Source organism: Orycteropus afer, unplaced genomic scaffold (assembly GCF_000298275.1).
Source record: "Orycteropus afer afer isolate SDZICR_OR568_19922 unplaced genomic scaffold, OryAfe1.0 scaffold00154, whole genome shotgun sequence".
NCBI classification, from domain to species: Eukaryota; Metazoa; Chordata; class Mammalia; order Tubulidentata; family Orycteropodidae; genus Orycteropus; species Orycteropus afer.
In genome coordinates this window covers 5651129-5665604 of record NW_006921741.1, presented here as the reverse complement: position 1 = coordinate 5665604, position 14476 = coordinate 5651129, and the positions used below count along the sequence as shown (strand labels likewise).

The 14476-nt window shown below is 35.2% G+C and overlaps 1 protein-coding gene across 1 annotated transcript in view; it reads left to right on the top strand.

Moving 5' to 3' along the window:
• Positions 1–14476, top strand: part of PICALM (phosphatidylinositol binding clathrin assembly protein) — a 123952-nt gene that overhangs the window by 60110 nt on the left and 49366 nt on the right. The window contains exons 5-7 of the mRNA XM_042781708.1: positions 9232–9325; positions 12746–12857; positions 14129–14235. Coding sequence (XP_042637642.1) covers positions 9232–9325; positions 12746–12857; positions 14129–14235 — 313 coding nt within the window. The remainder of the gene's footprint in view (positions 1–9231; positions 9326–12745; positions 12858–14128; positions 14236–14476) is intronic.

The window sequence follows — 14476 nt, the reverse complement described above, 5'->3', positions numbered from 1 at the left end:
CTGACTCATAGCGACCCCTCCTTGGGTTTCCGAGGCAGTATCACTACGGAAGTAGGATTGCCCAACCTTCCTTCCGAGGAGTGGCTGGTGGGCTTGAACCGCCAGCCGTCTGGTTAGCAGGCAAGTGTCTTAGCCACTATGCTACCAGAACTCCCATATATTAGGGCCCCTAAATTTGACCCTAGTTTTTCCTTGAGAAACTTTATAGTTTTAGGTCACATTTAAATCTTTGATGCATCTGGAGTTAGTTTTTGTGTATGGTGTGTGAGGTACAGTGCTTATTTCATGTTTCTACAAATGGGTATCCAGTTTTGCCAGCACTGTTTGTTAAACAGACAATCTCTTCTCCATTCAATGGATTTCTGCCCTTTGTCAAAGATCACCTGACCATAGGTTGATGGATCTATTTCTGGGTTCTCAGTTTCATTCCATTGGTCTATGTGTCTGTCATTGTATCAATACCAGGCAGTTTTTACTACTGTGGCTGTACAGCAGGTTTTAAGATCTGGGAATGTGAGATTCCTACTTTGTTGTTCTTCTTCAATAGTGCTTTGCTTATCCAAGGTCTCTTTCCTTTCCATATCAAATTAGTGATTGGATTTTCCATTTCCTTAAAAAATGTTGATGGGATCTGGATTGGGAGTGCATTGAATGTATAGATTGCTTTGACTAAAATTGACATTTTCACAAAGTTAAATTTTCCTATCCATGAGCATGGTATATTCTTCCATTTATGTAGCTCTCTTATGGTTTCTTGAAGTAGTGTTTTATAGTTTTCTTTGTATAGGTCTTTTGTGTCCCTGGTAAGATTTATTCCCAAGTATTTTATTTTTATGTAACTATTGTAAATGGTAATGATTGCCTTATTTCTTTTTCAGTAATCTCTTTGCTGGTGTAGAGGAATCCAACTGATTTTTGGATGTTGATCTTATATCCTGCCACTATGCTAAATCTCTCAATTACTTCCAACAGATTTTTGACTGAGTCTCTTGGATTTTCTATGTGTAGGATCATATCATCAGCAAATAGGGATAGTTTTATATCTTCCTTAGCAATTTGGAAGGCTTTGATTTCCCTTTCTTCCCTTATTACCCTGGCTAGGACTTGGCAATACAATGTTGAATAGAAGTGGTGATAGAGGGCAACCTTGTCTGGTTCCTGTTTACAAGGGGAATGGTTTCAGTCTCTCTCCATTGAGAATACTGTTGGCTGTTTGTTTTGTATATATGCCCTTTAGTATGTTGAGGAATGTCCCTTCTATTCCTATTTTACTGAGAGTTTTGATCAGGAATGGGTGTTGGATTTTATCAGATGCCTTTTCTGCATTGATTGATATGATCATATGGTTCTTTTCCTTTGTTTTATTTATGTGATGGATGACATTGATTATTTTTCTAATGTTGAACTGTGCTTGCATACCTGAGATGAACCCCACTTGGTCATAATGAATGATTTTCTTGATATGTTGTTGGAGTCTTTTGGCTAGGATTTTGTTGAAGATTTTTACATCTATATTCATAAGGGATATTGGTGTGTAGTTTTCCTTTTTACTGATGTCTTAGTGGGTTTTGGGATCAAGGTTATGCTTGGTTCATAAAATGAATTTGGGAGGATTCCATCCTTTTCCATGTTTTAGAATAGTTTGAGCAGGAGTGGTATCAGTTCTTCTCTGAATATTTGGTAGAATTTTCCAGTGAAATTGTCTGTTCCAGGAATTTTTTGGTGTCGGTTGGTAATTTTTTTATGACCTGTTCCATTTCTTCTTTTATTATGGACCTGTTGAACTTTTCCACCTCAGTCTGTAAGTGGTGTGTTTAGGTAAGTGGTGTGTTTTTAGTAATCTGTCCATTTCTTCCAGATTTTTGAATTTGCTGGCGTACAGTTCTTTATGTGTTGTTGTTGTTATTGTGCTGTCGAGTTTTGCCCGACTCATAGCGACCCCTCCTTGGGTTTCCGAGGCAGTATCACTATGGAAGTAGATTGCCCCATCTTCCTTCCAAGGAGTGGCTGGTGGGTTTGAACTGCTAGCCTTCTGGTTAGCAGTCAAGTGTCTTAGGCACAGTTCTTCATAGTCTCCTGATATTATCCTTTTTATTTCACTTGGTTCTGTTGTGATGTCACCCATTTTGATTCTTATTTGTGTTATTTGTATTCTCTCCCTCTTTTCCGTTGTTAAATTTACCAGTGGTTTGTCAATTTTATTAATCTTTTCAAAAAACCAACTTCTTGTCTTGTTATTTTTTCTATTGTCTATTTTCTGTTTCATTGACTCGTGTTTGAGTCTTTATTATTTCCTTTCTTCTGGCGACGGAAGACTTTTCTTGGTGTTCTTTTTTTAATTATTGGAGATGTTGGTTTAAAATGTTGATTTTGGCTCTTCTTTTTTTGATGTGTGCATTTATTGCTATAAATTGGCCTCTGATCACTGCTTTTTCTGTGTCCCAAAGTTTTTTATGTTGTGTTTTCATTCTCATTTGATTCAAGGCATTTTGTAATTTCATTTTTTCTTTCTTCTATTATCCAGTCATTCTTAAGGAGGATGTTGTTCAGTTTCCATGTGTTTGCTCTTTTTCCATTCATCTTCCTATTGTTGATTTCTAATTTGAAACAATGTGATCCAAGAAGATGCTTTGCAGTATTTCAATGTTTGTAAATTTATTAAGGCTTACTTTATGGCGTAACATATGGTCTTTCATGAAGAATGTTCCATGTACACTGGAAAAGAATATATATTGTGCTGTTGTTGCATGAAGTGCTCTGTAGATGTGTGTAAGGTCAAGTTGGTGGATTGTATTGTTGAGTTCTTCTGCATCTTTGTTGATTTTCTTTCCAGTTCCATCTTTCATTGAAAGTGGTGTTATTAAAGTGTCCTACTATGACTGTGGAGTCATCCATTTGTCTTTTCAGTTCTGTTAAAGTCTGATTTATGTATTTTGGGGATTTTTCATTGGGTCCATAGATATTTATTATGGTTTATATCTTCTTGTTCAATTGATCCTTTACTCATTGTCCTTCCTTGTCTCTTATGGTGGTTTTTGTCTTAAAGCCAATTTTATCAGAAATTAATATTGCCACTCTTGTTCTTTTTTGGTTGCCATTTGCTTGATACAAATTTTTCCAACCTTTGATTTTCAGCCTATTTTTGTCTTTGTTTCTAAAGTGTGTTTTTTGTAGACAGCATATTGATGGGTTTTGTTTTCTTATCCAGTCTGCAACTCACCGTCTCTTTAGTGGTGCATTTAACCCATTGACATTCAGTGTAATTATCAACAAGTATGAATTGGTTGCTGTCATTTTGTTACCTGTTTTTTCATGGTGTTTCTGGTTTCTTTGTTCCATATCATGTTCTGTGCTGAGCTCATTCTTTTTTATGAATTATGTTATCATTTCCTTCATTGCTGTTGTTTTCGTCTTTGCTGAATATTTGTGGTTGTCCTCTTTTTCATTGTGATATGAAGGTTTATCATTTTTCTTTGAGGTTACCCTTTGATTTATAATTTTCTCCCCAAGTTTAGAACAGTCTGTACTATCTTGCAACTCTCTTGATGTCCTCACCATTTAGAATTTCTGTAACTACATAGTTTTTTCCCTCTTTTTGGTTTGTAGTTGTCCTCATTTTCCTCATTTTCCAATTGATGTCTCTGGTTTCCTGTTTACAATCTGGTAAGCTTATTTTACTTTGGATACTTCCATAGCTGTGTTGGTTCCTAAGTTATGTCATCTTGTGTGGTTGGTTGTTATTTGCTATTGGTTTTCTCTTCAATAGATTCCCTTTAGTATCTCTTGTAAGGTTGGTCTGGTTTTAACAAATTCCCTTAATTTCTGCTTATCTGGAAATATCCTAATTTCACCATCATATATGAGGGACAGTTTTGCTGGGTGTGTAATTCTTAGTTGGAAATTTTTCTCTTTCAGGGTTTTACATATACCATCCCATTGCCTTCTCGCTTGCATGGTTTCTGCTGAGTAATCAGAGCTTATTCTTACTGGTTGTTCATTGTAAGTAACTTTTAGTTTTTCCCATGCTGCTTTCCGGATTCTTACTTTGTCTTTGGTTTTGATGAGTTTGATGATGGTATGTCTTGGTGGTTTTCTTTTGGGGTCTGTCCTGTTTGGGCTTCATTGGATTTTCTGAATGGCTGTATTCTTATCTTTCATCATATCAGGGAAATTCTCTTACAGCAAATCTTGGACAATTTTCTCAGTGGTTTTATGTTTTTCTTCCTGTTCTGGAATTTTGATTACACGTAGGTTATTCCTTTTGATGGTATCCCACATGAACCTTAGGGTTTTTTCACTTTGTTTTGATCTTTTTTCTGATTGATCCCTTTCCAAAGAAGTATTCAGGTATTTGTCTTCAATCTTATTAATTCTGTCTTCCATTGATTCAGTTCTACTCCGTTGCCCTTTCAATGTGTTATCTATTGGTGAAAACTTAGTATTAGTCTTTTGTATTTCTATTTGTAGATTTTGTATTATTTCTAATTTTTCATTTATTGTGTCATTTTGTTCTTGTATTTTCTTCCAAAATTGTCCTAGGGTTTTGTCTGTGTTTTTCTTAATTTCGTCATTGTTTTCTTTGATCTCTCTCTCAATCCTTTGAACATACATACCTGTGTATAGTTCTTTTGAGTTCCTTATCAGGGAGTGCCAGTGCTGCTTCCTCCTCAGGGATGTGTTCTGGGTATGTATCCTGGTTCCTTGTTTCTCTTGCTTTATCTTGCTTCTTTGTGTTGATTGTGATGGTCTGTTGTCTCCAAGAGATTGTGACAGTTGTTATATTTAGATATCTGTTAACTGTGAAGAGCATTTAAGGGTGAGTCAGGCTCTTCTTGGCCAGTTGATGGAGAAGGAAGTGGTGGCTCTCATTCTGTAAGGAGAGCTGTAGGAGGTGCAGTTGTGGTTGTGTCATATGGGCAGGGTTGCTGTCTCCCATAAAGTTGGACAAAAACAACAATTGATAAACCATCAAAAAAGTAAAAGTAAGTGGACAAAAAACACCACACAAACACATGGGAACAATCACTGAAATAAGAAAAAAAAAGAAAAGAATAAATATATATAGCAGGGAAGGGGGCAATAAGAGAAAAGAGGAGAATAATGAAGAATAATAAATGGGAAAAATGCTAAAAGAAAAACAAGGTATCTAGAGAACCACGAGAAAGATAAAAATGGGAACCAGGAACAGGAAAGAGAGAACAAGCTGAAACCTAGAACCTGGGAAGGGAAGAACAAAGAATAGTAATAGAAAGCATGGGGAAAATAATAAGTTTAAAACTGCGAAAAAAAAGAAAGTTAAAAAAAAAAAAAAAGGGAAAATTCTGGGCAGGGCAAGGTAGGGCACCCAGGCTTCAGCAGAGCACAGACTGGGATGGAATTCCTGCTGTCCCAGAAGCTGGGTGGGAGTGAGGGATGTCCACACCTCCGTTCACCAAGAGGGTATGGGGTATAAGAGTAACAAAGGGAATATTGCACCTTTCCAGTTGTTTGTGTCCATAATGTCCTTGTGGTACCCGGCAAGTGGAGCCTATTTTTAGGTCCCTGGAATCTGAGAGATTGTTGTTGCTTTAAATATCCAGAATGGTCCAAAGGCTTGTAAACATTCAAAGTGGTTGCACCCTCCAGAGAACCAAAAGTCCATGCCTCAGCCTGTCTCCCTCTTTGCTGCTTCCCCTTTTATTCACCAGCCATCAGAGCAGTCCTTCATACAGTCCCCTGGCTAAGAGAGCTGGTTTTATGTTAATTCTTAGATCTTAACTCCTTTTGGCAGTATCCAAGCTGTCCATGCTGTCAGGATCGCTGATAGCCTCGATGTTTTCATGCAGGTTCTACTACTAGTTGGAGTTTAGTCCACTTCTGTATCCTTTCTTTCAAAGCTCAAGGCTTCAGGATTATCTTCTTTATTTGTGTTAATTGGTTCCCCTTTTCTTTGTTGAAAAGAATCTGTGTAGTTTGTCTGACTGTTCAGCCATCTTAGGGGAACTTCCTCCTATCTAATCTTTAAAGTTGATATTTTCAGTTTGATCCCATTTAGATAGATCTTGAAAGCACAGTACTCAAGGCATTCCTTACTAGTTAGACTAAACTACTCTTTGGTTTAAGACTTCAGGGAATATTTTCAGTTTAAGGTTTAAAAGTTATTTCAGGGTAATCATTAGGGTTTCAGTCAGTGAGTTTATAGGCTTTTTAGTCAAATTGGTCTGAGTTTGAATCCTAGCTTCATTATAACTAAATGAGGGGCTTGGATAAGATTAAGCCAGCTTTCTGACCTTTTAGGAAACTTTTATTTGAAATAATTTCACTTATAGAAAAGTTGCAAAAATAATACTGAGAATTCCCATACACTTTAACCATATTAACTACTTTTTAACATTTGGCACATATCTATCAGCTTATTCTTTTTCATATCATAGCATAGCTCACAAACTGATATTGTTTATATGCACACTGGGGTAAATGGAGAAGACTGTTAAAGGCAGATGTGTTGGGAGATCACTATCTTGATACAACTACATCCATTTGTACCATACTGTTATACTGTAGTACAATTGGTAAGCCTTGATTTGGGCTCTGAGTTATTTCATTTGTAAAGTAATGGTAATGTTAGTATTATCTAACAGATCATTGTGATAATTAAATGAGATTTTGTGTGTAATAGTGCATGATAAGTACTCAACAATTGAACTTTTTGTATATTGAGGAAATAAATTGTCATTTGTTTGTAAGAAGGGTATGGGGGTGGCATTGTCTGATTTCCTCTAACTTTACAAGGGGGAAAGAGGTTCAAGAACATCAGTGGCCGAAGGCTGATTGCTGTGAGGCAGATGTCAAACATGCCACCACCCTCCAATCCTGTTATCAGTTCTGACATCAGCCATGCCTCCCACTGCACTCTCTACTTCTCTTTGTTCAAAAAGTGGCCACACAGAACTCATAGGCAATACTCATGATTATGGGATTTGTTAGGGAAGTCAGAATCAGAAGCAACTCAGTATACAGTTCTTCATTCAGGACAGCTTCTTAGCTGTGTCACAGGCATGCTTCTCTCTGGCCTCGGCCTCTGTCCTGCTCAGGCAAGTGTTATAGAGTTCTTTTAGCCTTGCTGATAGCTGCCCAGAGTGGCATCCTACTCCACCAGCAAAGCTCCTGCCTGAAGGCACTCATTTTTCATTTTCTTGCTTCATGTACTTTAGAAGAAATGGTTATATGGGTTAACAAATCTTATTGGAGAGAGTTGTTAGACTTAAGGTGATCATTAGCTGTTTACCTACAGCAGTCCAGTGTTTGTTCGTTAAACTCTCTTGGGTCCTACAGTGCATTATTGTTGATTTTCATAGTTAGTTTTTCTGACATCTGGGATGTGGTTGATTGAGCAGCTCATAGTAGAGCAGTTGTTTCTAAGTATCGATAAATTGTATATTAGGGAAAGCCTATACAGAAGGTTGGAGGTTCAAACCCACCAGCCACTCTGCAGAAAGAAGACTAGGCAATCTACTTCTGTCAAGATTTACTGCCTTGGAAACCCAGTGTGGGTCACTATGAGTTGGAATCGACTCAATGGCAGTGAGTATGGTTTTTGCTTTTGGTTTACATACCTTTTGGAAGTGCCTTGTTAATCTGTCAAAAGATTATGAAAAGTACCATTGTGGAGTCTAATACACAGGGATTTACATGATGACCCTGCCACTGTTTATCTCTCTAACCTCAGACAAGTCATACAACCTCATTGAACCTAAAATTTCATCATCTATAAAATGGGACAAGAATATGTATAGAATTTTTGTGAGGAGTGAAAAAATATATATCAAACCCTTAATATGGGGCCTGATAATATATTAAACACTTAATATTAAGTTGTGTACCTTAACCTTAGGAGCTCTGGTAGCATAGTGCCTAAGGCACTTGACTGCTAACCAGGAGGCTGGCGGTTCAAACCCACCAGCCACTCCTCGGAAGGAAGGTTGGGCAATCCTACTTCCGTAGTGACTGCCTCGGAAACCCAAGGAGGGGTCGCTAGGAGTCGGGGCCGACTCGATGGCAAATAACAACAACAACAACAACAACATCTTAACCCCAGTATTTCTTACTTAGTTTTTGGTATTAAAAACCAAACTAGACCTGTTGCCGTCGAGGTGATGACTCATAGTGAATCTATATAGGTAAGAGTAGAACTTACCCTGTAGGGTTTTCAAGGCTGTAATCTTTGCAGGAAGGACCTCTGGTAGCACTGTGGTTACGGCACTGACTGGGCTGCTAAGCAAAAAGTAGGTGTTCGAACCCACCAGCTGCTCCACGGGAGGAAGATACGGCAATCTACTTTTGTAAAGATTTATAGTCTTGGAAACCTGATAGGGGTCTTTGCGAGTTAAAATAGAAGTGAGTATGGCAGTGGTTTTTGTATTTTTGAATCTTTAGAGGATCAGACTGCCCCATCTTTCTCCCACAGAGCCACTGGTGGGTTCAAACTGCAGATCTTTTGGTTAGCAGCCCAGTGCTTAACCACTGTACTGTAACCAGTGCTCTGGTTTTTGGTACTAGTTTCATAAAATCCTTGTGTATTTGGTACTGCCAGTGCCAGTATTTGCCTATTTTTAGAAATATCTATTTGAAGAAATTTTATTTGGAAATATTTAACAAAATAATCTGTTAGAACAATTCCTCTTAAGTATCTCCTTGTTTGTTTTAATGACTAGATAGAATAATTTTATAAAATTGTTCTTTATTTCTTAATTAAATAATATTACATGCTACATGCCATTTTTAAGTCATAAATAATATGCCTTAAGTATAATAAAGAAGTGATATAAGATTTGAGTTCGTCATTGTAACATACCCTGGTTAGTGATTTGAGAAAATGATTTAAAAAAAAAAAAAAAGTTAGACCAGTGTTTTTCACATACGTAAGTGGTTGTGAGGGTCAGATGATTACCTCATGTGAAAAGTACATAGTACATTTAGCAGTACAATATAAGCTTTTAGTCATATGTCTTATGTTTTCCATCTCATTGTTAGATTCTTTTTAGTTTTAAATGAGCACTTTGACATTGAATATATAGTGCTTCTTGTTTATTTTTTCTTGTATGATTTGTACTTATGGTTTCAGTTCAGTAATGACTTAAAAATATGTGGTGTTTCATAGCAACTTTGTTCTCTGTTTAAAACAGAGAACCAGATGGAAGTTCTAAACATAGATTTATTAACAAACTTAATTGTTTATTTTTTTAAAAACAGGGCTGATGGAGTTATGAGGACAATGAACACAGAAAAACTCCTCAAAACTGTACCGATTATTCAAAATCAAATGGATGCCCTTCTTGATTTTAATGTAAGTTGATTGTGCAAATGCTTTTATAACTTAAGATTTTAAAAATTTAGATGATAATTCAGAAATAAAGGGAAATTCAGATAGCCCTTGTAATAACTTGTTATGTAGCTGTTGCTTAAAGGCTTTTGTTCCTTGAGATTTTTATTTATTTTTTCTTTTTAAAAAGTTTCATTATGCAAAATTTTAAACATACACAAAAGTAGGGAGAATGGTGTAGTTATTCCCCCATGCCCACCCTCCAGCTATAAAAAAAAATCATCAACTCATCTGTTCTTTTTTGGGATTTTTATTTTAATGGATTTTGCTCAAACCAAGTTGCCAGCTTTATCATTTGTTTGTAATGTTAGAATGTTAGATACTATTGTTTTTAAGTCTGTTGTTGTTGTTTTTTGACACCTACTTTAAGACAGTTGATTTTAGGAGCTGGTAAATGAAACTGTGTCAATTTCACGTTGAACTTTATTTTTCTTTTAATTTGTGGTATTTATTGTTAGTATTTAGGCTTCATAAGAACAAGGTAAGGTCTGCTTTATTCTCTAACATATACTTAGTACCTAGACGTGTGTGGCATACAGGAAGTTCAGTAAGCATTCAATAAATGAATCCTGTAAGTGCTTAATAAGTGTTATCAAATTGTAGCCTACTGCCTGTTTTTGAATGGCCTATGAGCTGAAAATGGTTTTTATGGTTTTAAATGGTTGGAAAAAGTCTAAAAGGAGTATTTTGTGACATAAAAATTATATAAATTCAACTTTCAGTTGTCTCTAAATAGTTTTATTGGAGCACAGCCATGCTTACTAGTTTACGTGTTGCCTAAGACTGCTCTTGTGTTATTATAGTGGAGTTGAGTAGTTACAACAGAGACCAGATGGCCTGCAAAGCCTAACATATTTACTGTATGGCCCTTAACCAGAAAAAAGTTCACCAACCCCTATTCTAGAAGACATAAGGGATTGATGTAATGAAATAATGTTACTTTGGTTTGTCTTAAAGATTCAGAGAGTCCAACCTAAATTTTTTTCACTTAATATTTTGTGGACATTTTAGGATTATATATTCTTTTCAGTGTGTGAATTGTACTTCATTGTATGTAACAGCTTATCTATTTGTCCTATTGATGGATATTTAGAGTTTATCCAATTATTTTATTGTACTGCAGTCTGTACACATTTGTAAAACAGTTTTTATAGAGTTAAGGTCTACAAAAAAGAATTTAGTGGTTCAAAGAATATGTTGTGTTTTGTGGTGGTTGTTTGTGAGTCGATCCAAGTCACAACTTTGAACTGATTTGGATAGGTTGGAGTGGCTGACAAAGCAAAATCAGAACAGACCTGAAATTTAAAACTTTGGGTGAAGTGAAATGGGAAACATAATGTGTTCAAGCCCTGGAATGGGAGACTTGGAAGAGGCACAGTGAGCTTTTTCAGGAGCCTGATGCAGGAGCTTTGGTAGCGTAGTGCCTAAGGCACTTGACTGCTAACCAGAAGGCTGACGGTTCAAACCCACCAGCCACTCCTCAGGAGGCAAGTTGGGCAATTTACTTCTGTAGTGATACTGCCTCGGAATCCCAAGGAGGGGTTGCTATGAGTTGGGTCTGAGTTGATGGCACATAACAACAACAAACGATGCGGGAGAATAGGTTATTGCCAGGTCTGTGGAGAGTGACACAAATTCAAAGTGGCTTAGTCAGCCACCATCCTTGAGTGGGGCACTGTTGTTTCCAATTCTGTTGGTCAAGCAACATGCATGTTGCCCTAGTTTTCTAAGAGGGAAAGTAAGTTTCTAGCAGAACGTTGATCTCTGATTTTTCCCATTCTAGTTATTGTCCTGGTTCACCCACATTTTATAAATCCAGATGTGTTCCGATTTTGGTTCATTGGCCATGACTGAACTGGGAAGAACTGGTTTTAATCCCCGATTCCAATTTATGGAGACTCCGCATGTTACAGACTAGAACTAATGGAGTAGGACTGCTCCACAGTGTTTCCTTGGCCATAATTTTTACAGAAGCAGATTGCCAGGCCTATTCTTTGGTATTGCTGGGTTGGTTTGAACTGCCAACCTTTAGAGTTGGAGTCAAATGCAAACTGTTTGTGCTACCTAGGCACCCTTTCAAAGGATATAAACATTTAAAATTTTAATAAAAATTACCAATTTATGGTCCAATAAATTGAGCCAGTCACTTTCCAACAGAGTGTGAGAATGCCTGTTTTTCTTCATCCTTGTTGGTGCTGAGTAAATCTATTATTTTGATATGTGCTAATCTGATGCTCAAGAAAGGATATTTTAGTATTTTCATTTGGTTATTGTATTTTTGTATGTCTCAGTAGTGAAGTTGAATTTCTTTTCACATGTTTTTAGCCGTATATATTCTTTATTTATTGATTTGTCTATCATTTACTTTATTGATTAGGATTCTCTCTATAGAATGGAAATCAGCCTTGTTAGATATTCTGCAACTATCGGTTACTTTGTTGTTTACAATTCAATTTTATGCTTATGTTTTTCCACATCTAAACAACATAAATTAATTTTCATAATTTTGTTACCTAAAAGAACTTAATTTGTTCTTATTTTTATTCGTTCCTTGAGATAAAGCTAAAGATATTTCTAGTATTCTTGATAGACAAATGAATGGTATTTTTTTAAAAATATAATTCAGTATTAATATTGTTGATGATAACAAATATTGATCACTTACATGCTACTTACTATACTAGGCTCTTTGCAGTTATTATATCATGTATTTCTCCCAGTAACCTATTATCATCACCATTTTAAAGGGGAGTTAGTTTGTAATACTGCAAAAAGTATATTTTTAAAAATGCTTTGTTTCTATCTAGCTTAGCTCAGTACCTTAGTGATTCTGTTGTTGATATGCCATCAAGTCGGACACGACTCATAGCGACCCCTCCTTGGGTTTCCGACGTAGTATCACTACGGAAGTAGATAGTACCTGTTTAATAAATACTTATTGATTTAAAAAATACTCAGTAAATCTTTCATTAGTCAAAGGGAACTTCTACTTAGATATGAGCTTTATTTTGCAAGTAGAACTATAGTCTTTAATGTTGAAATGGTCTTACAATAAAAAAAACTTTTGAGATAATAAATATAGCTTAGGAATTTCAAGAGTTAAACAGTACATAAAATCACCTTTCACCCCCATGACTTATGTCTGAGCTAAATTGAAGAATGTTGTAGAATTTTTGCTTCCTCATGGCTTTTACATAAGTTTGAATCCGTTTACAAATATTTTTTCATTATTGGGCTGTAACTCTGATGGCAAGAAATAAATGTCTTTTTTTTTTTTTAAAATATGCCTGATGAATTTGCTGTATTTTAATTTGAAGGAAATCTTTCTGTCAGTGACATTTAAGGCATATGATTAGCTAATCCTATTTTCCTTTTTATTCCTAGGTTAATAGTAACGAACTTACAAATGGGGTAATAAATGCTGCCTTCATGCTCCTGTTCAAAGATGCCATTAGACTGTTTGCAGCATACAATGAAGGAATTATTAACCTGTTAGGTAAATATTGCTGTGTAACATTTCTTATTTTGTATTATATGGATAAATAATACTAACTGAGTTGTTACTTAGAACTGCCTAAAAACAAACCATAGAGATACATTTATGCATTGTAACACTTTATTTCAGAAGAAAGAATTTCATACCTGACATGCTAAGTGATTAAATATGTGTTTTTACTAATAGAATGCTCAGCTACATAGATTTTCTATTTCTTAGATATGTCTGTGTTTTTCTATAATTTTTAGAAATCTAAAACTCCTTTAAATTTTTAATTTCCTTTAAAATTTTAAAATCTTATTTTCTCATAATTTACTCTAAGAAATTTTACTGTAAAATTGTTATTTTTGTATATTTAATTAAAAAAATATTTATGTAAATTCATCAGACATTTATTTTTAAGGATATCTTTTACTTATAAGGTCTGATAGGAATTTGTGGTGCTTTACTGTATATTTGATATATATATATAGAACATAGTCAGTTTTGCCTAGAAAATGATCATTAGTTTCAGTGGGATTTGGATGGAGTGGATAAGTAACTGTTTAGAGTGCCAAAGTATCAAGTGCCAAATATCAGAAATGTTTACTCCTTTATGCTTGTTCACATACACACACACACCCCTTTTGTATTTATATGAATCTTTTTTTTTTTTATTGGCTAGGTTAATGCAAACTCATTCAGGGATGCTTTAATCCATGGGAATAGGCAAATTGGGCTTATTTTTCTCCGAGTAAAAAATGAAGGGTTTTCGTGTCTACAGAGCTTAGTCTTCTACCTTATGATTAGCATAAATTAAGCTCTTAACTGCTATTTATATATTAAATTTATATGAGCTTTCCAAGACATTTGCACATGGAAAATTTGTTGAGATATTACTAGAATAAGAAGATTTAGCAATAAATGTTAGTCCTATTTCAAATGGAGTAATATGGGATGGGTGTTTACATGCAAATAGTTATTTAGAAAACAGTGGGAAAATATTAAACTAATATGAGTAAAGTCATAATGTTTTCTATGTTTAACATGATAATATCTATAATTATTCTAAATTTGCTAAATGTCTAAACTAATTTAATACTGATATTTTCCCTCTAGGGTGAGTATGTTCTTTGAGAGACCTATACAATCTCTTTGGAACTATTGATCTTTTTTCTTTTTGAGTTTTTGTGTATGATGTGAGTAAAAATATTCTTATTTTGTGTGAGTAAAAGTATTTTTAAACCTCTTTTTGTTGTGAGTAAAAGTATTTTTAAACCTACTTTTGGCAGAAAAATACTTTGATATGAAAAAGAACCAGTGCAAAGAAGGTCTTGACATATATAAGAAATTCTTGACTAGGATGACAAGAATCTCAGAGTTTCTCAAAGTTGCAGAGGTAAACTATCTTTAAATAAATATACCTTCTGACCTTTTTTTTTTTTTGTCTTTTAAGAGCAAATTTTGAAGAAATCACTCATTACACAAATAAAATGTCTTATATATGTTGTTGTTGTTGTTGTTGTTATGTGCCTTCAAGTCGTACCTGACTCATAGCGACCCTTCCTTGGGTTTCCGAGGCAGTATCACTACGAAAGTAGTTTGTCCCATCTTCCTTCCAAGGAGTGGCTGGTGGGTTT